The following is a 19,417-nucleotide window of genomic DNA, read 5'->3' as shown; positions in this document are numbered from 1 at the left end:
TAATGTATAGAAATGTACAGTACCAGTCAAATGTAAGTTGACAGTCACTCAAAACTCGAACGACTTGATTCGATCCTCGATCCTCGAAACTCGAAATCTTCAAGTATTGACTCTCATTCAAGCCGTTCGAATTTTGAGTCCAGTCGTTTGAGTTTCAAGTCGAGTCATTCAAGTTTCAAGTCAAGGAGACAAAGAATTTATTGCTCGATTAATTTTTCCAAACACATGTACATGTCAATCTTGCTGGTTAACTTTTGGAGACAGAGAAATTTTTGAGTCGCGACTCTAGAGGCAATAAGTGACTCTACATATGTAAATCGGTTGGCTTATTTAAATCGATTGTTTTGTCCCTCGGTTGAACTTCTTTAGATTTGAAGTTAATTATCATTAAATTCAGAGTAACCACAGAGTAACAGTTCTGAACATGACACAGAGTTTCATTTAAATCAGCTGTACGAAGGTCTCGATAGAAATCAGAAACGTTAACTCTCGAAGTGCACACGAGACTCAAAATCACCAGCTTCTTCTGTTTGTTTTGACGCTTGGTATGGACACATTTCTTTCAATTAAGAGCTATCTTTAATCCTTTTATTCTATAAATAATGAAAACTAAGAATTTGACTTGATGTTTACTTTTATGCATTAGAGGATAGAATCTTCGAAAACTGTGTGGAGTTTTGTTGTAAACACAATAGGGATTGGGGTTCATGGGATTACATGTATTGGACAGTGTTGATCATGACTTTTATTAGAAGCTGTTTTTATCAGTGTCTGAAGAGTGCAGCCAGGAACTAGTTTCCGGAAGCTTTTTCCTGCCACTCAACAACTATTGGCAAGACTGTGTAAGTGCCCAATATACATGTACTTCATACACTTTTCTGCATCCACTCTCTGGTTCGAAAATCTTTCTACCCCATTAATTAGCTCTTCCTTTGTTCTCGGTTTTGCAATGTTTTGAAGGAAATGCTTTAGCTCCTGCCAAAGCATTTTGATGGGGTTAAGATCTGGTGACTCCGGAGGGGTTTTCCACCAGTTGATCCCATTGTCTTCCATGAAGTTCCTGGCAAGATGGTTGGTATGCTTCGGGTCATTGTCTTGTTGGAATTGATGACCATCGGGGAATGTTCTACAGATAAATGGTAGCAGCCCATTGCTGAGGATCTCGGAGACATAAAACTGCACGTACATGATACCTTCGAACACCATCAATTCTGTAGGCCCCCTCTTCGATATGCCTGCCCAAACGTGGACTTTCACTGGGTCTTTGGGTTTCAACTTTGGCTGTTCCCACTTGAGATGGAAACTCAGCTTGGTGTGGTTCTCCAGCAGAACTGAACATTTGTCTGTATATATTACGTTATCGAACTGTTCGTTCTCTTGAAGACACTTCTCGCTAAACTCCAACTGTTTGACTCTGTTGGGCTCGCAAATAAGCTGGCAGTATTTGGTGCCTGTTTGCACCCAACCAAGCTTCTGTCAAAGACGCCTGACTTTTTCCTGTGACAACTGTAATCTGAAATGTAGAAGGATTCTTCTGGCTAGCTTAGACGAAGTTAATTCGTCATTTCTTTCAATTTCCGTGTCGATGAAGTACATCAGTTCAGTCGTAACACCTTGGGATGGATGTCCGGATTTGGGTGCATTCTTGAGTGACTGCCTCTCTTAGTATCGCCTCAAGAATCTGATGATGCAGTTTGATTGAGTCGCACACAAACACAATCAGCGGAAATCACGAAAAAGCATGGCCTTCAGGAGTTGTTTTGAACAATATGCAAATTTGCACAATCACTGCCAGCTGTCAATGTAAACAAGGGCCAAAAAGCTATTCGCTAACACAAGCGATGTTCACGTTACATGCACGATATCTTGATAAGTATTTTTTTAAACACAATATTTGGCTAGAAAATCATTTGCTAATTCGTATGATCGCAGTAACACTTAGAAATTTGCATACGGCAAGCAAGTTGAAATTTGAGATCACTGGAATCGGAAAGAGCTAGAAATATCTTTTCGCACTTGCAGGCTGTGTTCTCTAAATTTGGTTGATTCGTACGCATGTTGTTTTTTCTATGCAACAAATGCTATGCGACTGAGATTTGAGACTTCAACTCCAGACTAACGATTTGGATGTTAATATGAAATACATGTACTCTTGCATGAATAAAGGAAGCTGCATGAAGCACAGTATTGTTTATTTCTATTGTTGCGAATTTGAGACATAAATCGTTTTCTCAAAAAATTCTTCGAGCGTCTGGAAACTCGAAACTCAATACTTGAAACTCAAAACTCGAAACTCGAGCTTTGAACTCGATTCTTGATTCTCGAAAGCATCGAGTATTGAGGATCGAGTTGCGAGTCAAGACTGTCAACTTACATTTGAACGGTACTGTAGGTGTTGAAAGGTGCAAAATAATAATAATAATAATAATAATAATAATAATAATACTTTAAAAACAATTATTAAATGTCACAGTGTTACCGATTCTTTAATTGGTATATTAAATATGCCAATCAATGAATTAGAAATACTATGGCATTTCATTAGAGATTTTAAAAAGATGGCTCTTAAAATAGTTTTTCATAGTTTGTTTTTTCCTTACAGTGTAAGACAGGGCTTGATGGCCACAGGAAGTGCGATCCAAAAACATTACTGTCACAAGCTTGCACACAAATTATTAGACAGTGTGAACTGCTATGCTGATGGTATATTTACCTCTTCAGCCAACTTGTTTGGTTCCAAACTCTTATGCGATGCACCAGTTATTTCCTCAAACCGTCTTAACAAGTGAATAAGAGGAGCTGATGTGAAACAAGAATCAGTATCATTATCCTGGCCACTATCCCATAACTCTAGCAACAGTAGAATGACTTCCAGCATGTGCTGAAGGGTGCCGCGCTGCACACCCAGCTCCAGCAAGATTCCCAATGCTACATGTTGGTCAGAAACAGGAACAGAATCAAGCGGCTTACAGTAAACTCTGTCTTCATTTCCTTTTCTAGTGGGACAAAATTTGGAAAAAAAATCGTAATGATTAACGTTACAGAGTAGCACTCTGATTGCAAATACAAAAAAACAATACACACATGTAACATTAAAGTGCACCTAACCCCCAAAATTTTTTTCTAGACTTTATTTGAAGCATTTGGGCGAAGAAATTTTTGAATTTGGTTGAATCCTCGATTTTCTATGCCCTTTCAAAGTCGCGCTTGAAGTGTTTCACGACCGCGTTTTAGGGAGTCTGGAGCGGCGGTACCTGATGACGTCTACCCAGGAACAAAACACAATAGCGCCTCAGTCAACTCTCTGTATTTGCTCAAGAAAATGGAACACAAAACTGATTGTTCCGATGAATTTTGGCACTAAAACGTCCAAGTTGTGTCCCAGAATCATTTCTTTTTCATCACTGGAGTCAGAGTTAAGTTTCGATTCGGAAGACTCCGAAATAAACTTCGATTGAGCACGTTAGACAACTGTGAACTCACTGCTTAGAGCTTTGAGAGCAATTTACAATATTTCAAGCAACGAAGGTGAAGACTTCTTTGCGGACGAGCTGCTTGTATATTAGGAATGGAAAGCTAGATACGAAGTGGAGGAGCAGGCAAACGAAAAGTAGGAAAGAAAACTCGAGGACTGCTTTGGATGGTAATTTTGTCAACTAAACATAAGATTCCCACGCGTGTTAATAGCCCGTTTATGTTTGTCCTTAGTGAGAATGTATTTTGTCAAGGTGTGATTGTTCTGTTAAATCCAGTTTGTGTTTTACTTTCAGTTGAATGCTTCATGTTTATAACAGCGACGTACGTGTTGCAGTTTTGGAGACTTGATGACCTCCAAAACATTGGCTTCGATCGATTGAAAATCGTATTGTTTGGACCTGTATTTTTGAAGCTGCGGGAAGCAAGGCGGAAGGAAACATTTCATACAATTACCGATTTCACATTGTCACACGTTTTAAGTCGTAACTCCAAATAACCAATGTAAATTGTTCTTAAAGTTTGCAGTGACATTCGTCGGATAAGCGAAAAGGATGTGTTCCCTAAGCGTTCCGCAGATAATGTTATGCGGTCATATTTTTGATGCTATTGCACAGAATCTTTGTTGCACTGTTGATTTCCAAACCTTCGAAAAACTCTGTGAGTCTAAAAATTTTGTTATCATGTAATTCTAAAGGAATAATCTTCGACTTTTATCTAAATCGAAAGAGAAGTAAGTGTTGGTTAGCGGCGTACAGTTGCGATCTATTTACATATCAGTATAACGCTTCTTTATCATGATCAGATCACACAACTTTGCCGGTTATGTTATAAATACTGCGGGATTGGAAGATATAGGTTGTCGGTAGTATTTGTACAAATTGCTGGTTAGCTCTAAGCAGAAAATTTATGAAAATAGCGTTCGAAAGTCTCCAGAACAAATTCTACTGAGAGTTCTTCAATGGTTCTCACAGATTCAGTTCGCTTGTTTCGGTTCGACAAAATCAACCATAGTTTACGTCTTTATTGCACCATTAGCCGATCATTGCCAGTAAATTGTACAGCATATCTTTCTTTAAATCTGGAATATTGCTGCAACAGCCGATAGCACCTCTGGAAGGCGTTTCAGTGCACTTTTCGAATGTGTATTGCACCACCCCGAAGGAAATGAGAGGACATGAGATATCCAACCTTCCTGGGTAGATGTCACAAGAGCTGCTGGCCCCATTCTCCTCAAACTCGGTCGTGAAACAAAATGGTGGTGTTTTGGGGCTATTTTTGAGATTTCGCCGGGGCACAGAAAATCGAGGATTTAACGGAATCCAAACATTTTTTCGCAGAACTATTTCAAATAACAACTAGATTCATTTTAGCGAAAAAAAATTGGGGGGGTTAGGTGTACTTTAAGTCCAATGGAAGGCTGTACATGTACCTCTCCCAGCATACTGCTTTTGCTTTAATCACATTACTGCATACAGTAATGTGTCTAGGTATTTTGAAGAGTTTCTGAAGAATTGTTTCTATTTTACAATGTAATTTCCTCAGCCTGTTCTATCACATGCATACACATTTGAGAAAAACTCCACAACAGCGTCAAAGTAAGAAAATGGAGAGGAAGAGAAAAAAATAGTACAGTCACATTGTATCTTCAACTTACCCCGCCACAACAGATCGCAAAAACTTTGTCGCACGTTCAACCACCTCTAGCCAAACAGGTGATACTGTGCCCTCATCAAATAATGTTGCTTCTGGAAGATACTGCAAAGCTTCTAATGCTTCGTCAAGAAGTTCACGACACAGGTCTGCGTCTTCTCCTGATCGCCATGCACGACGTAAAAAAGCAAAAGCAAATGAAAGTGCTGCCCTGGCACCGATTCGAGCTAACCCCAGTGAAGCCTGCTCTGTTTCAGCACTGCCATGTTTTTTCCTCTTTTTGATAGTGCCTTGCTTCTCCTTCTTTGCACCTTTAACATTGACACTGTTAACTTTAATAGCTTCTCGTTCCCTTGAGAGAGCAACAAAATACCGTCCCAACACAGCTAAGCGCTGCTGAAGTCTCATAGCAGAGAGTGTCGTGCCTGCTGCTTGGCTAGCAAGCTCTCTTTGTTCAAAAATAAGACCCTGCAGCACCTCTCTTAACTGTTCAGTGCTAGGCTGGTCACCCCAAGTCCAAGAGTCCATCAACGGACCTGCTGCTGGAGGGGCTCTTTCATCATCTTCTTTCTGCTCCCTGTCTTCTTGGTCCAATTTTTGACAGGGATCACAGTTACAGCCATCAGGCCCACAATGCCCATCACAGCAGGTACATTTCAGAATGCGGCGACCACAATAAAACTTGCCTGTTTCTCCCTTTTGGGCAGGAACACCATCACAGTTTATCTTAACATGGGAGGGTTTGATAGGAATTTCTCCATCTTTCACTAGTTCATTCCATAGTCTTTTTAACCCATCTGGCAAAAATGCAGTCTAGCAGGGAGAGAAAAAAAATATCCAGTTAACCTTAGTTCATTTATCTGTATTTCTCTGAGGGCAATGAGTTGTTGTTGTTGTTGTTGTTGTTGCTTTTTTTACTTTTCAATTAATATTAAATTTTGTTTCTACAATTCTACAAATTTCTACTATGATGCATGTACAACACTGATCAAATATAAGTTAACAGTCCCTCTAAACTTGACCAACTCAACTTGATCCTCGATCCTCAACACCTGAAAACTGCAAATATACTGACTATCCAGTCAGGTCTTGAGTTTCAGCTTGAGTCGTTTGAGTCCCAAGTTGAGTTGTTTGAGTCTCAATTCGAGTAAACAAAGAAACAACAAACTTATCTACATGCACTTATCTACATACCTGTACATGTACTCTTCACTGCTATAACTGTTTCTATTGTTATTGCAAATGTTGTGTACTTGAGGATTAAACTGTTTCCTCAAAAATTAGAGGAAAAGGAATGAGTATAGAGTTTCATTTCAAGACTTAAAACTTACACTGTACAAAATACACTGATTTGACTGATACCAACGGTAACTTGCAAAATGGTCACAAGTGCAGAATTATATGTACAGTGTTGCAATAATTCAAAAAGAATATTGGCACAGCAAATTATACTAGTGCATCAAATTGGGATGCTGGGGGGAAGAGGGGCACAAAAACCTTTTCTAAAAGATTGAGCACTAAATGTGCAACTTAGCTGTTACAACTGAATTAATGAAACTGGAAACAATGCCTCCTGATAACTACTTCAGGAAAGTAACTGGTTGATATAGTTTTTTGTTAGTAGCAATCTTGTAACACCTTTATTACAACTAAAGAGTTATTCCACTTTATGTTTGAGTAACAAGAGCAATAATTATTCACTAAAAATCTACTTGTATCACGGTAACATTTTGAATACCATTTGAAACATCTCACTCTAATTCATTTCTGTAAGTGACCCTGTGGTTAAGCAAGCATTCTCAACAAAGTCAACATCAAACCTTGAAAAATGCTTACAGTGCTGCGTGTGGTTTCATGAACACCACACAATTTTTTGACACTTTTCTGACATATTATTGACAAGTTTTTTTGTTTTTTTTTAATTAACTAACAGAAAATCTCTGTATTAGTTTAAATTGTATAACATCAAATTCAATTTTCTCTCACAGGGTCAGCTTGAGGGCTCAAGTCTTGATAAGTTCTTCTTAACTGTATTCAAAATGCTACCATGCTGAGACGGTTTTTTCAGTAACTGTATTATTTTTGCCTTATTGCCCTCTTAATTGTCTTTGATCTGGAGGATGCAAAGTATTACACGTAATACAATTAAATAGCATAATTAGACGTAAGACTGCAATCACTTTTCTGAAATGAATATTAGGGTGGAAGGATGGGACGGGGGTTACATGTACATGTAGATACACATTGGGCAATTACTGACAACGATACTGAACTACATGCTGTTCATAACAATGCTTTTTCACAGACAGAGCAATACAAGTAATTTGGCAGGGTTACAATGTGCCCATCGCTTACAATGTGCTGTATTCGACAAGGTATATATTTGCGCATTATAACACGAACGATAAGTAAATTCAGCACCTGTGCAAGAAGGTGAAATGGTGTATAGTGTAAACGTTCAATTTCATAAATAAACGAGTCGCGAACGTACATCTAAGATCTTAAAATGCACAAGCGTTTTACTGCAAACGACTCGGAAGAGTTACACTACACATGCATGCAAAGAGAAACTGCCAGAGTATAAGTTTAAATCTCATTTCATTTTTATTACTTAACTACAAGAATTAAACTTCAAAAACTGAAACAGAACCCTCAATGTAAGATAATTTCAGACAACGCACAGCGAATAAAATAAGTGCTTTCAGGCACCGGGGCAACATACGGTTCACTAACAGATGTTGGGAAAATATTACGTTGACAAGCTGCCAGGCTCGACAAGAAAGATGCCACGTCCCACTGGCAGCAACTCGCCTTACTTTAAATAAGTTCCCACATCTGATTCAACCTAACCTGTACATCGGTCTTCAGCCATTTCGAGTCAAGCCTCGGTTGAGGTCTCAGCGAGGACACCGGGTTTGTAAGATTCAGCATCCGGTCCACGTTTGAAATCTTACTTATTTCACTTCCAGGAACAAAGATATCGGAACAAATACTTCAGCATATCTTGGTCGATTGTTCAGTTCGTTTCATTTAAGGACATCAACTACGAAAAAACACAAGCACTCGCCGCCAATAGCACGCAAAATGAGCGTGTGTTGTCACTGTGTGCCTGTGCCCTAAAAATATCCAGTGACATGTGAAATATGGTAATGACCGCTGAACAGAAAATCATTTCGCTCTCTCTCGCTAGCAATCGTCCAGCCGCGCGCGATGTCGCGCGACGTTCGATCAACAGCCCTTTCCCCGATTAGTTTTAATCTTTACAATATAATCTAAGAACGATGCGAGGTAATATCGAGCTGAAACTACAAAATATCCCACTGCCTCACATACGTGCTAGGTTATATTGTAATGCACCTCACGCCCACCCACATGTGCCCAACCTGTGGGAGAGGGTTCCTTGTCCGGATTGGCCGCACCAGTCTCCTCCGCACACATCATACCCAGTCATCCAACAAGTGATGTCGACATGTTCCTCTTCGACTCCGAAGAATGAACACGATTGGTTTAAACGCGTCACGTGTCTGAATATTCCCCAGCTAAAATTGGGGAATTCCGAGTGATATTCCCTCAATTTTCCAAACCACGCTTGTTGCGAAAAACATTCGAAAGATAATAAACACAATAACCTCCATTTGGCGCGAAAACAGGCTCAGATGTTTGTCCTTGGACATAATCTGTTCCTCAAAGCTCACAATTTTCCTCGAGCCTCGCTCTCGGAAAACTGTTCGCTCCTCGGAACGGAACGCGCGCTCGTGGAATAATTGTTAACCATTCGCGTGACTTTTAATCAGAGTGATTTGGAAAATGTCCTGAGCATTAAAGTACGCGCATCAAACCCGGTCATGATCAAAGAAGTATGTTGCGAAATAGACAATTAACCTCTGTTCTAAAGGGAATACTCGGCTCATAAAGAGCCACTAAGGGCTAGGATCGCTTTCCGCCACTCTCGAAGGACAGCTGGTAATCGAACCTACCCGGACTGGTGTGCTGGATTGCAACAGATCATTTATTAGCTATTTATTCTTCATCGGAGATTTGCGAGTGTGAAGATGGAGCGGGGCTTGGAAGTTTCAACAGATAATTTTCATAGGAGAAAATTATCCATCGATTGAAGTCTTGAAAGGGCGTACATTCTGGAAATATATCAAGTGATCTAGCTTTAATTAAAAGATCATAACCCTTGTAGAATTACAATGGTGAAGGACAACGAAATCGATCGTCATGTAAACGAACGGGAAAAAAAACTGACGGCAACTTTAGGCAAGTGGTGTTAAATTCTTATTTTTTTAAATTTTCATTATAGGAAATCTTGGCTAAAAAGCAGTTTGAGCTCCAATGTATACCTAATGCAGTTCTCAGATCTTGAGATTTTTAGTTGATATTTCTACAAGCTTAAGTGATAAGGTTCAAATACGGAGTGTTTGGTTTTCAGTTAAAATCACCTGGGCATCGCCATGTTCACTTTATGGTAACTGTGACGTCACTGCGCCGTCAGAGATCTCAATATGGAGTCTAAAGAAGTAGATTTCTAGTTAGAACTGGACATATTCATCCAGAATGTGAATTATAAACGATTAAAAACACTTTTACATCTCTAGATTCCAGCAATGCTGTAGTTTAACAACGTCCAACCGCGAAATGACGTCATAGCTTCCCATCAAGCTTTGCAAAAGTAAACATTGCGGCGCACGGGAAATTTGAAATCCTAAAATGGCTGAAAAGGAAGGCCCAGCGCTCAAAACAGGCAAAGAATTATGGACTTCATATCGCTGAAACAATTTAACACAACTGACCAGCTTGTGATTTGGAACAAAACTGTTTTTTTAGCCGTGTAAGATTCCCTTTTATGGTTATTTAACTTGTTTAATTTTCTCCAATTGTTTCCACAGTTGGTATATTGTTCTAATATGAAAGTCTGTTATCTCTGAACTCTGGGAGAAGGGCTAGCGCCATTTTTTAACAAAACCTGTTTGAGGTTATCTAGACACGAATTGTTGACATTGCGCACCAAAGAGAATATGTTCTTTTTTTTGGTCTTTGTTCTTAAATTTGCATAGCTTGTCCGTAAATTTAATTTTGTCTGTTTGGTGCGTTTCAATATCTCGGACTGCTTGGGTCACCTCTAACTAAAAGATTCGTTTGAAAACTTGCAAACGGATTACCTAAAAACGTTTACGAAAAGTTTCTTTTTTTTTACTCTCACGATCAAGAGGGTGTCACTGGGGTTAACCGTTTGCCGTAAAACGGGCCTAAAACTTAGCCGCAAGGCCTAAAAATTGGAAAATTTTGACCTTTAGTCGTAAAAAAATATTAACCGTAAAAACAGCTAGCCACGAAAGTGAAAATCTCAAGATCTCTTGTCAAAACTTTTTTGTGTCTTGCCTTTTTGTGGTTTGTAAGCTATATCAGTCTACAATTTTTTAATATCACCTTTTTCCGCCCTGTAATGGTTCTAAGACCTTAATTATGTTTTACAGCAATCGAACTAAATTTTAAACTTTTTTAAACGATTAAAGTTTATTTTTAACTATTTAAAATAATGTGTTTTTTTTTTATTTCTGAGATTTCAGCTGTTAACCGTACAAAGAAATACAAAAAAAAGCCATAATATTAAGCGCGTTAGACGTAAAAGCTAACACCCCATTGAGACCCTTGATCAAAGATGGGAGGAACACGGAGGAAGTTTGCAAATCTATATATAGTAAAATGAGCTACTTATATGTAAAAGATAGACAATGAAAATCGCAGTCAGTTTTTCACTAGTTTATTCATATTCACGACATAACAATGAAGTTCAGTATCTTAGTGTAACATCACTCATCTCCTAATATTCCTTCAGATTAAGAAACAATTAAATCCTTTTACTTTTGGAGAGCAATTTTATTTTCCAACGTTCACTTGAAATTTCTTGGTGGTGGCTTTGAACCCGGAGTAGGTTCTTACATAGTTGGATGTAAATATGAGATACATCTGTCCACCGGGCACATCAATTGGTGGTATAGCGAATCTCTCACCGTCAAAATCGAAGACAAGATCGCTCTCTGTTGAAACATAAAGAAACAAACACAGATAAATAAACAAACAAAATAACAAACGAGCTAGACTCGATTTCCACAGCGTGGGCTCCTTTCGCAAACAACGGTTGGTAACCGAACGAAAGGACTAACCAAAAAACGAAAAACTGAACAAATAGAAATTTCGAAACTTCAAAACAGATCCTATATGGACCTTTAAATTGCTTCCAAAGAAAGTCCTATGCCAAACACTTATTGTGCACTAGTTTTTCTCTTTTACGACTTCGTAACTAGCTATAGAGACCTAAAGCTGTAGATAGGTTAGTAACCGTCCCCTCAGTCGAAATCGAGGTAAGTCCATACTGTAGCAGAAGACAACTCATCACTACATCTGTTTCTAATTTACCTGAAATGTGTGTACTGGGTAACACGCTTCATTACTATAAGACGGCAAACCACGGTTACGAGAAACGTTACCGTTGCCAAACAAAGTGGTACAATGACTATAAATCAGGGTAGATTTCTTTACCGTCATCTTTAAAACACTCCATCCCAGCTAGTTCCCATATTCTCGTATTTTACACCTCCCTTTTCTCTCACCATATCACCCTTATTTCCACCCTCCGTGATACCGGGGTCGGTATTTTACTTACGGGTAAAGGAGCTTAGTGACGAGAATCCCCTCAGGAGATCATAGCCCGGGTCGGTGTGGAATGCGTCGAACTCAAGCTGGAAGGCTTTGCCAATGTTGAGGGACCACACGCACGTGATACTGTTGGGATAGTTACTGGGATAGTTGGGTGACATCACGGTTTGTTCCAGATCAGTAAGGATACCACCGCAGGCTGCGCAATGGTAAAAAAAGAGAAAAAAATTTAATCAATTAGACGTAAAACACGAGGTAAAAACACATTCGCGTACATGTATACAACATTCAGTGGGGTAGGTGTCTTTAGTTTTGCCTTCCTTGTTTAATTCTGAGCTACAAAACATGAATTAATTTAAGAAATGTTGGCTTGATTTTTTTTAAAAAAAGAAAAAAAAAGAAAAAAAAAAAAAAAACAGAAAGACGTGCGAGTCGTGTCGAGTCGTGGACGTCTAGGAATATTCACGGGATGTTTCAAAGAACTAATTGCAGCCAGTTTGCTGTTTTGTCTTCAGCCTGGTTGGTCATTCGATCACGCACCTGACTAAGGGACCAGAACCAGTCACCAAATGTCGTAGATGAGACACAGGTGGACACAACAACATTTTTTGCTTCTTCCCTTACCGCCAGTTACACTTATTAATGAAATTCTGATTACTCTGACACTCTCTTTCATTGTCGCGGTAAGACTGCACGCGCAGACGTTTCAGAAATTTACCTGTTTTTCTTTTTTCTCGTGACAAAAATATAAGAGAAACGTTGCTCTAAAGATGATAGTTTAAATCAGAAGATGTGCATCATGTAGTTACTTACTGACTTGAGTGTACGATGCAGAAAATCCTTCCGAACTCTCACTACCGTCAGAGATAAACCGAATATCAATCGCATTATTTTCAGATGTGAAGGCAATCGCCTTGGTGTGAACTCCAGATAATTTGGTTATGAGCTGTTGGGAGACGCCATCATAGATCTCCACAATGTCCTTGTCCTTCTGTGTCTTGAAGGAGTTGAATGTGACCATGACCTTCTTTCCAGACGGCACACTAATCTTCCAGCGGCAGTAAGCATTATCGGGATAGCTGTTTGGGTTGTTTGGAGAGCTGAAGCTGCCAGAGGGACCAACAAGACTGGCTCCGCAAGATGACACTAGTAAGTAACGTTAAACGAATCTGTTAAGATCGGTGAGGATGAACCTCCCACACAAGAGAAATGTCCTTACTACGGATCGGACGTGCGACCTGTCTTAATTTGGACGCTCTTGTTGCACTGTCTTATTTGTGTATTATGTCGAATGATTGGTTCTTACTTATGATCTATACATATTGGAGTGATACGCTCATCTGAGGGCTTAATTGGGTGGCACGGTTTTGCTCTTACCACATTTTGACGTCATCTGTGATCTATTACTGAACAGACACACGTTAAGGAATGCTAATTTCCAGAGTTTAGTAAACGGCAATTGTTTTTATATTCTGAGTTTGATATTGCTGTCTTCATGGAGGAGAGAGTTCTAGAGGAAGAGGCTTTATATAATACTGCCCTTTATATCACTCATGTGAAACAATATCCAAGTGCACGATAGATTCAGGACAATAAACTTAAGAAAACATTTTCAGACTTACCATCGACGCGCCAATCATTAAGTTTTATTTGTCGAAGCTTTAACACTCGCTGAGTTATGGAGGGGTAGTAGTGATGGTAATAGAGAAATCTGCCTCTCACAGTCACAAATTGCAAACAAACAAACAAACAAACAAACAAACAAACAAACAAAACCACTCCGAATAAAAAACTCACGAATTCAACTTACCAACGCAAGTGGCTATAGACCCCGACCATTTTCCGTCCAGTTGGCACGTTCGTTCCCTCGAACCAGACAGCTGGTAGCCTGGGTTACAGTCGTAGACGATAGTCTTTCCATAAGTGAAATCTGATCCTAGTCTCTCCCCATTTGCAGGGGTGCCGGGATCGCCGCAGTCGACAACTAAAGGGAAACGAGAAGGCGTAATGATGGTAGTTAAGCAGAAGAATCATAACCCAACGAACCGAGCATACTTCAAGCTAGCTCCATCTAAAAGCGGTTTTCATTTGAATAGAAGGATTTTCACTAGAGCGTCGTTCGAAACTAATTCTCATTTGCTTTGGTTTTGCATGACTGTGCTAAAGATTGTCTTTTCACCCAACCAGAAGTAAAACGAGACCAACCATGATTTGTTCGTACACGTTTTCCAGCGATTTGCCTGAGCTACACGAATTTGCTTCCAGCCTTGATTGGTTCACTGGATTATGCGAGCTCTTCGTAACTGGCCATAGAGATTACTTTGGTTTTGGTTTCACCCAAGGGAACCGATAGTCTCTTGGTTTTACCATAATCAATTGCAAAGCGCCCTAATGCCAAGACCAAAGCAATCACCACATGCAGGCATTCGCGACAGCGAAATAGACCATTGACAACACAACGGAAATACATAAAACAAGCGCTAGAGACTTGCGTGAAAACACAGACACTACTAAGAATTTTCAAAAGGCATTGCGTTCAGGAGGTGCCTAGTTAGCCAATCAAAACCCGTCTTTGTCTTTATCTGCCGCTTGGCCATGATGAAAGCGTAATCAACTTACGTTGGCAAGTTGGTTGTGTTCCGTCCCAGTTATTGTCTGTTTGACACGTTCTGGTGCTGGAGCCAATAAGATTGTACCCCTCATTGCACTGGAAGGAAACAACATCGTGGTACTTGTAGCTCTCACCGACCTTGATTCCATTTGCAGGTGTACCCGGATTGCCACAGGAATTCTCTGTTGATCAGGCAGGAAAATGAGTTTGGAATAATAAATCATTGTTGGTAAATAATTTGATATGAAATTAAAAGCTGTGGATAGGCGGCGACTTCAAAGAACGAAATGGATACACAGAGCTCTGACACTGGCAATAACTAAGAATGGCCGGTATGGCCAATATCGTTAGTTTGTGTGCGCAAACGCAGCGTGCAAATAGGGAATGTATTACGAATTTCTTAACAAAGCGAAGGTCGACACAGCATGTCGAATTGGTTTAAGACAAGAAAGGTTTTTGTGGACCAAGCCAAACTTGGGCTAATCATCAGAAATTATCTGTGGTTCTAGGAGCTGCGTCAGGAATCATGTTAGAGGTTGTTATGGAAAAGCAGACGCCATTCCCAAAGTAGATTGCCTGCATGAGCTTAGTTGATATTGAAGTGACGTATGCAAAAGTGCTTCTTGACGGGTCATCTAAGCTAACATATCATCCCCAGTACTCACCAAGACAAGCAGGTTGAGTTCCACTCCATGTGCCATCGGCCTGACATGTTCTCTCTTGTGATCCCGACAGCTTGAAGTTTGCGGCATTGCACGAGTATGTTACTTTGGCATCATACGAGTAGTCTGAACCAGATATTTGTCCATTTGCTATTGCCGGAGGAGCACCGCAATTGACCACTAAGAAAATGAGTAAATTATAACTTGTCACGTATGTTGCATGGAGAAATCTCCTGTTATGCCGCTGCTCTCTTGTCCTTTCGAATACCTTTGGGTAAGGAGTTGTACATATACGTGTCTACACTCGGAAAAACAAAGTAAATCTCTTCAAATTACTAAGTGTTACAAGCTTTGTGGAAAGTGGTGTCAGGCTACAGTTTTGAAATAAAAGTAAAATTCTACTTTGGGTAGCTCTTTAGAAGACGAATCAATAAAACAGAATTGGGAGCTATTGGAAAGGGGGTTGTACGTACACAATCACAAAATACATTTTTAAGAACTGTTGTAGCGGTTCTGGCCCAATACCCCACCAAGGACCGGGTAAGGAACTGAAGAGATGTTGTAGTTGCAAATTGTAAAATCAGGTTCAGCTTTACAATTTGTTTTCATGGCCTTGTGACGCAGCGGAATTTAATGCTGCATATAGTACTTACAGTTACATGAAGGCGTAGGCGAGTTCCAAGCCCCTCCTTGACAAATGGCGTAAGATTGTCCAACCATCTTATAACCAACATCACATTCATATCTGATCGTGTCACCATTTTTCCTTTGAAGGCCAATCAGCTTACCATTAGTCGGCACTGCGGGCTCGGGGCAGTCAGCAGCTACGAGAAGTAGGAATGCGCAGGAGTTTGCATTAGTCCGTGACGTCATCAATTTCTGCTACATGCATCTACCAGAATATCTTACCAAGATAACTGATCCTAGATGTTCGGCTATTTTGATATTTGTTTATGGAATAATTAACAATTATTTACCAAAGTGGAGGTGAATAATTGTTTATGTATATACCACACAAGCTGAATAACTAGCGGACCTAAGAGTAACTTCATTTATGACAATATACCGGCAAATGAAAGTGAAGTATGATCATCGCAGTAAATTTTCCAATTTAAGCAACTGGAAAGAAGAAGCCTGAAAAAAATCAGGGCTTCAACGGGATTCGAACCCGTGACCTCCGCGATACCGGTGCGATGCTCTACCAACTGAGCTATGAAGCCACACATTGGGGGCGAGGTCAATTAATTGAGTTCATATCTTCCCGTGAGTGAAATGATGTAAAGTATATATGAAATAATTCATATTTGAACTGCGGTAGTAGATGAAAGTGAAGTATGATCATCGCAGTAAATTTTCCAATTCAAGTAGAGCATCGCACCGGTATCGCGGAGGTCACGGGTTCGAATCCCGTTGAAGCCCTGATTTTTTTCAGGCTTCTTCTTTCCAGTTGCTTAAATTGGAAAATTTACTGCGATGATCATACTTCACTTTCATCTACTACCGCAGTTCAAATATGAATTATTTCATATATACTTTACATCATTTCACTCACGGGAAGATATGAACTCAATTAATTGACCTCGCTCCCAATGTGTGGCTTCATAGCTCAGTTGGTAGAGCATCGCACCGGTATCGCGGAGGTCACGGGTTCGAATCCCGTTGAAGCCCTGATTTTTTTCAGGCTTCTTCTTTCCAGTTGCTTAAATTGGAAAATTTACTGCGATGATCATACTTCACTTTCATCTTCTACCGCAGTTCAAATATGAATTATTTCATGTATACTTTACATACCGGCAAATGGTCGGACAAAAAAAATTCGCGCGCTCGGAGGTGAATAATACTTGGCTAATCACCTACGAACTAGCCAATCAGCGTGCGCGAAAAGTACTATTCACTTGTGTGGTATATACTAATTAGGTGTATTATTGTTTGTCTCACGATGTAGTTATTTGAGACGTAGAGGTAAATTAATAACAGTGCAATATGTTTTGTTGACAGAACGTCAGTTTCAGTTACTATTTAGATTGTCTTACATTATTTCAATTTCACGAGAAAAGCAACTGAGACAAAACAACCACAACCACAACCAAAAAAAAAAATCAAAACAAAACAAGATAAAAGGGTTAGTCATCTTGAACTGATTGTAAACTAACTAGCTGTCAATTTCTAACATCCCGCTTAGGACAAAATGAACTAATGTAATTTTGAAATTGACTTATCCTTCTTAAATCACAGCCTTGCAATTGTCGCACCCATATCAAAGAAAGTACTATTTGAAAACAATGAAAAAGGGAGAAGAGATCCTAATCGATACTTCTAACAGTTTTGAATTGTACCTATGCAGCGAGGATGCTCTCCGCTCCAGGTCCCATCAGCCTGACAAGTCCTTGTTGCTAATCCAACTAAACTGAATCCGGAATTACACGCGTAAGTCACAACAGTGTTGTAAGAATTCGCTGTAGTGCTTCGTGTTCCGTCTTGCAGTTCACCAGGAATGATGCAGTTTACCACTAAATAAGAGACAGGGGATGATAACACAGTTTATGGAAGTTTTACGAAGTTTTACGAAGCAAAATTAACAAATAACGAATGCGAATCGTTCCCTTTGTATTAGACTCACAATCACAACGAGGCTCTTTGCCAGACCAGGTACCATCAGCCAAACAAGTTCTTGCAGAAGCTCCTCTTAGGATGTAACCCACGTTACACTCAAATTTCACACTGCTGTCTACGGTTGTTGCGGGGCTGGCAGGATCAAGTTTTCCATTGCTGAAACTCGCAATCGCTGGGCAAGAACTCGCTGTGAGAGAATAAAGTTTCTCAAATATTTTTGTGATGACGAAGATTCAAAGTGTGCGAATTTATTAATTTACTTAAGCTTAACGCGCAGTTGGTCAAGCAGTCTTTTAGCAGTCAGTCAGTCAGTCGGTCAGTTAGTCTGTCAGTGTGTCTGTGTCTGTCTGTGAACCTGTCTGTCAGTCAGTCAGTCAGTCAGACAGTCACTCAGTTGGTCAGACAGACAGTCAGACAGACAGCGAGTCTGTCAATCCGTTTTGTAGGCCATGTCTATCTGTCCTGCTGTATCATAAGCCGGTCTGCCCTTTCTGTCTTTTCTCTGCTGTCCGTCACGTTCTGTCTGTCTCTCTGACTGTATCTCTATCTGTCTGTCGGTTAGTCATGATCAGACAGTCAGTCAGTCAGTAAGTAAGTCAGTCAGTCAGTGTTGAATATTTTAGAACGAAACCAAAATTTCCTTACCTGAACACGTTTTTCCATCACCGTTTAGGTTATACCCTGGTCGGCACAGACACTCATGTCCTAAGAGCGTGTTCACACAAATCTGTTCGCAGGGTCCTAATCCGCTATTACTGGAACACTCGTCGTCATCTGAAAGTCAAGGCATAGACAAAAAAGACAACGTTACGTCAGTAGAAGGACAGTTATATTAGTAATAAGCAAGGCCACAATGAGTGCATGCTTCGTATTGGGTATAGTGCGGCAATATAGTAAGTCATTCAGGAGACACAAAGGAGTTTTCACTGGCATGGCATGGATGTAATATGCAACTAAACATCTGAAAATGACAAATTAAAAAAAAAGGAAAAGAAAAAAAAGAAAAAAGAAAAAGGTTTTACGTAATCCACATATGATTGCTTTTGGAAACAATCGCGCGTACGGGCAGTTGTGACAAATGCAAAATGATACAGAACTACAAAGCGTATTTGAGGCGACCAAATAATTCATCTTCCTCGTTTTAATAGTGTTAAATATGGAAAGCACTCGTTAAGATACTATGGCCCTTTCCTCTGGTGGAAACTCACAAAGGAACTACGTGCTGAGGGCAGTCTGCGCAGATTCAAGTCTAAAATTAGGAAAACAGGCCTGACTGCATTAATTGAGGATGGCTGTAGAAATTGTATGCTTTGTAATAATTAATTTTGTTTGTTACTAAGCGACATTGTATTTGTATATAGGCTTTTAGGTTTTAGGTTTCATTATTTGTATCAATGTGTTTAATTTTATCTTATTTTGTGTCACCAATTAGTGCTATGCGCGAGAGAATCCTGACACGTTGATAAAGTTCACTACCATTACTTACTACCTATTGTCAATAAAATAACATTCATCCCGACGTAAAGTTTGCTTGGGGCCAAGTGGGCTACCCGCGTGAGCTTATCCCGGTTTCGGTAGTAGAAAGGCACTAGGAATATTTCAACTCCCTCTGGATAGGATACTACTCCATCACTTGGTTATTCCCCAGCATTAAATTTGCTGGTACCCATTTATACAGCTGGGTAGAGAGAGGCACTGACCAAGAACTCAAAACATCGACCACGGCCATGGCTCAAGTCCG

At 39.8% G+C, this 19,417-nt stretch overlaps 2 protein-coding genes across 3 annotated transcripts in view; both read right to left on the bottom strand.

Annotated features, from left to right (window-relative positions):
• LOC145497693 (E3 ubiquitin-protein ligase HERC2-like) overlaps nucleotides 1-9,443 on the bottom strand; it is a 50,794-nt gene extending 41,351 nt beyond the window's left edge. Inside the window, exons 1-3 of one of the 2 annotated variants that reach the window (XM_081477524.1) lie at nucleotides 7,978-9,443; nucleotides 5,132-5,940; nucleotides 2,714-2,996 (exon numbers count right to left, since the gene is read on the bottom strand). In XM_081477524.1, coding sequence (XP_081333650.1) covers nucleotides 2,714-2,996; nucleotides 5,132-5,940; nucleotides 7,978-8,058 — 1,173 coding nt within the window. In that variant the 5' untranslated portion in view covers nucleotides 8,059-9,443. The remainder of the gene's footprint in view (nucleotides 1-2,713; nucleotides 2,997-5,131; nucleotides 5,941-7,977) is intronic. The other variant, XM_081477525.1, reaches the window with a different exon arrangement.
• Nucleotides 9,444-10,215: 772 nt separating this feature from the next.
• The window catches only part of LOC145497724 (sushi, von Willebrand factor type A, EGF and pentraxin domain-containing protein 1-like), a 36,252-nt gene continuing 27,050 nt past the window's right edge, over nucleotides 10,216-19,417 (bottom strand). Inside the window, exons 26-35 of the mRNA XM_081477557.1 lie at nucleotides 18,322-18,450; nucleotides 17,684-17,863; nucleotides 17,400-17,573; nucleotides 15,717-15,887; nucleotides 15,067-15,243; nucleotides 14,410-14,583; nucleotides 13,601-13,774; nucleotides 12,604-12,936; nucleotides 11,798-11,989; nucleotides 10,216-11,171 (exon numbers count right to left, since the gene is read on the bottom strand). Of these exons, the coding sequence (XP_081333683.1) occupies nucleotides 11,011-11,171; nucleotides 11,798-11,989; nucleotides 12,604-12,936; nucleotides 13,601-13,774; nucleotides 14,410-14,583; nucleotides 15,067-15,243; nucleotides 15,717-15,887; nucleotides 17,400-17,573; nucleotides 17,684-17,863; nucleotides 18,322-18,450 (1,865 nt within the window). The 3' untranslated portion in view covers nucleotides 10,216-11,010. The remainder of the gene's footprint in view (nucleotides 11,172-11,797; nucleotides 11,990-12,603; nucleotides 12,937-13,600; nucleotides 13,775-14,409; nucleotides 14,584-15,066; nucleotides 15,244-15,716; nucleotides 15,888-17,399; nucleotides 17,574-17,683; nucleotides 17,864-18,321; nucleotides 18,451-19,417) is intronic.

Source organism: Orbicella franksi, chromosome 9 (genome assembly GCF_964199315.1).
Source record: "Orbicella franksi chromosome 9, jaOrbFran1.1, whole genome shotgun sequence".
In the NCBI taxonomy this organism is placed as follows: domain Eukaryota; kingdom Metazoa; phylum Cnidaria; class Anthozoa; order Scleractinia; family Merulinidae; genus Orbicella; species Orbicella franksi.
The sequence above is the reverse complement of the archived record's forward strand: the minus strand, read 5'-3'. Positions and strand labels throughout refer to the sequence as shown.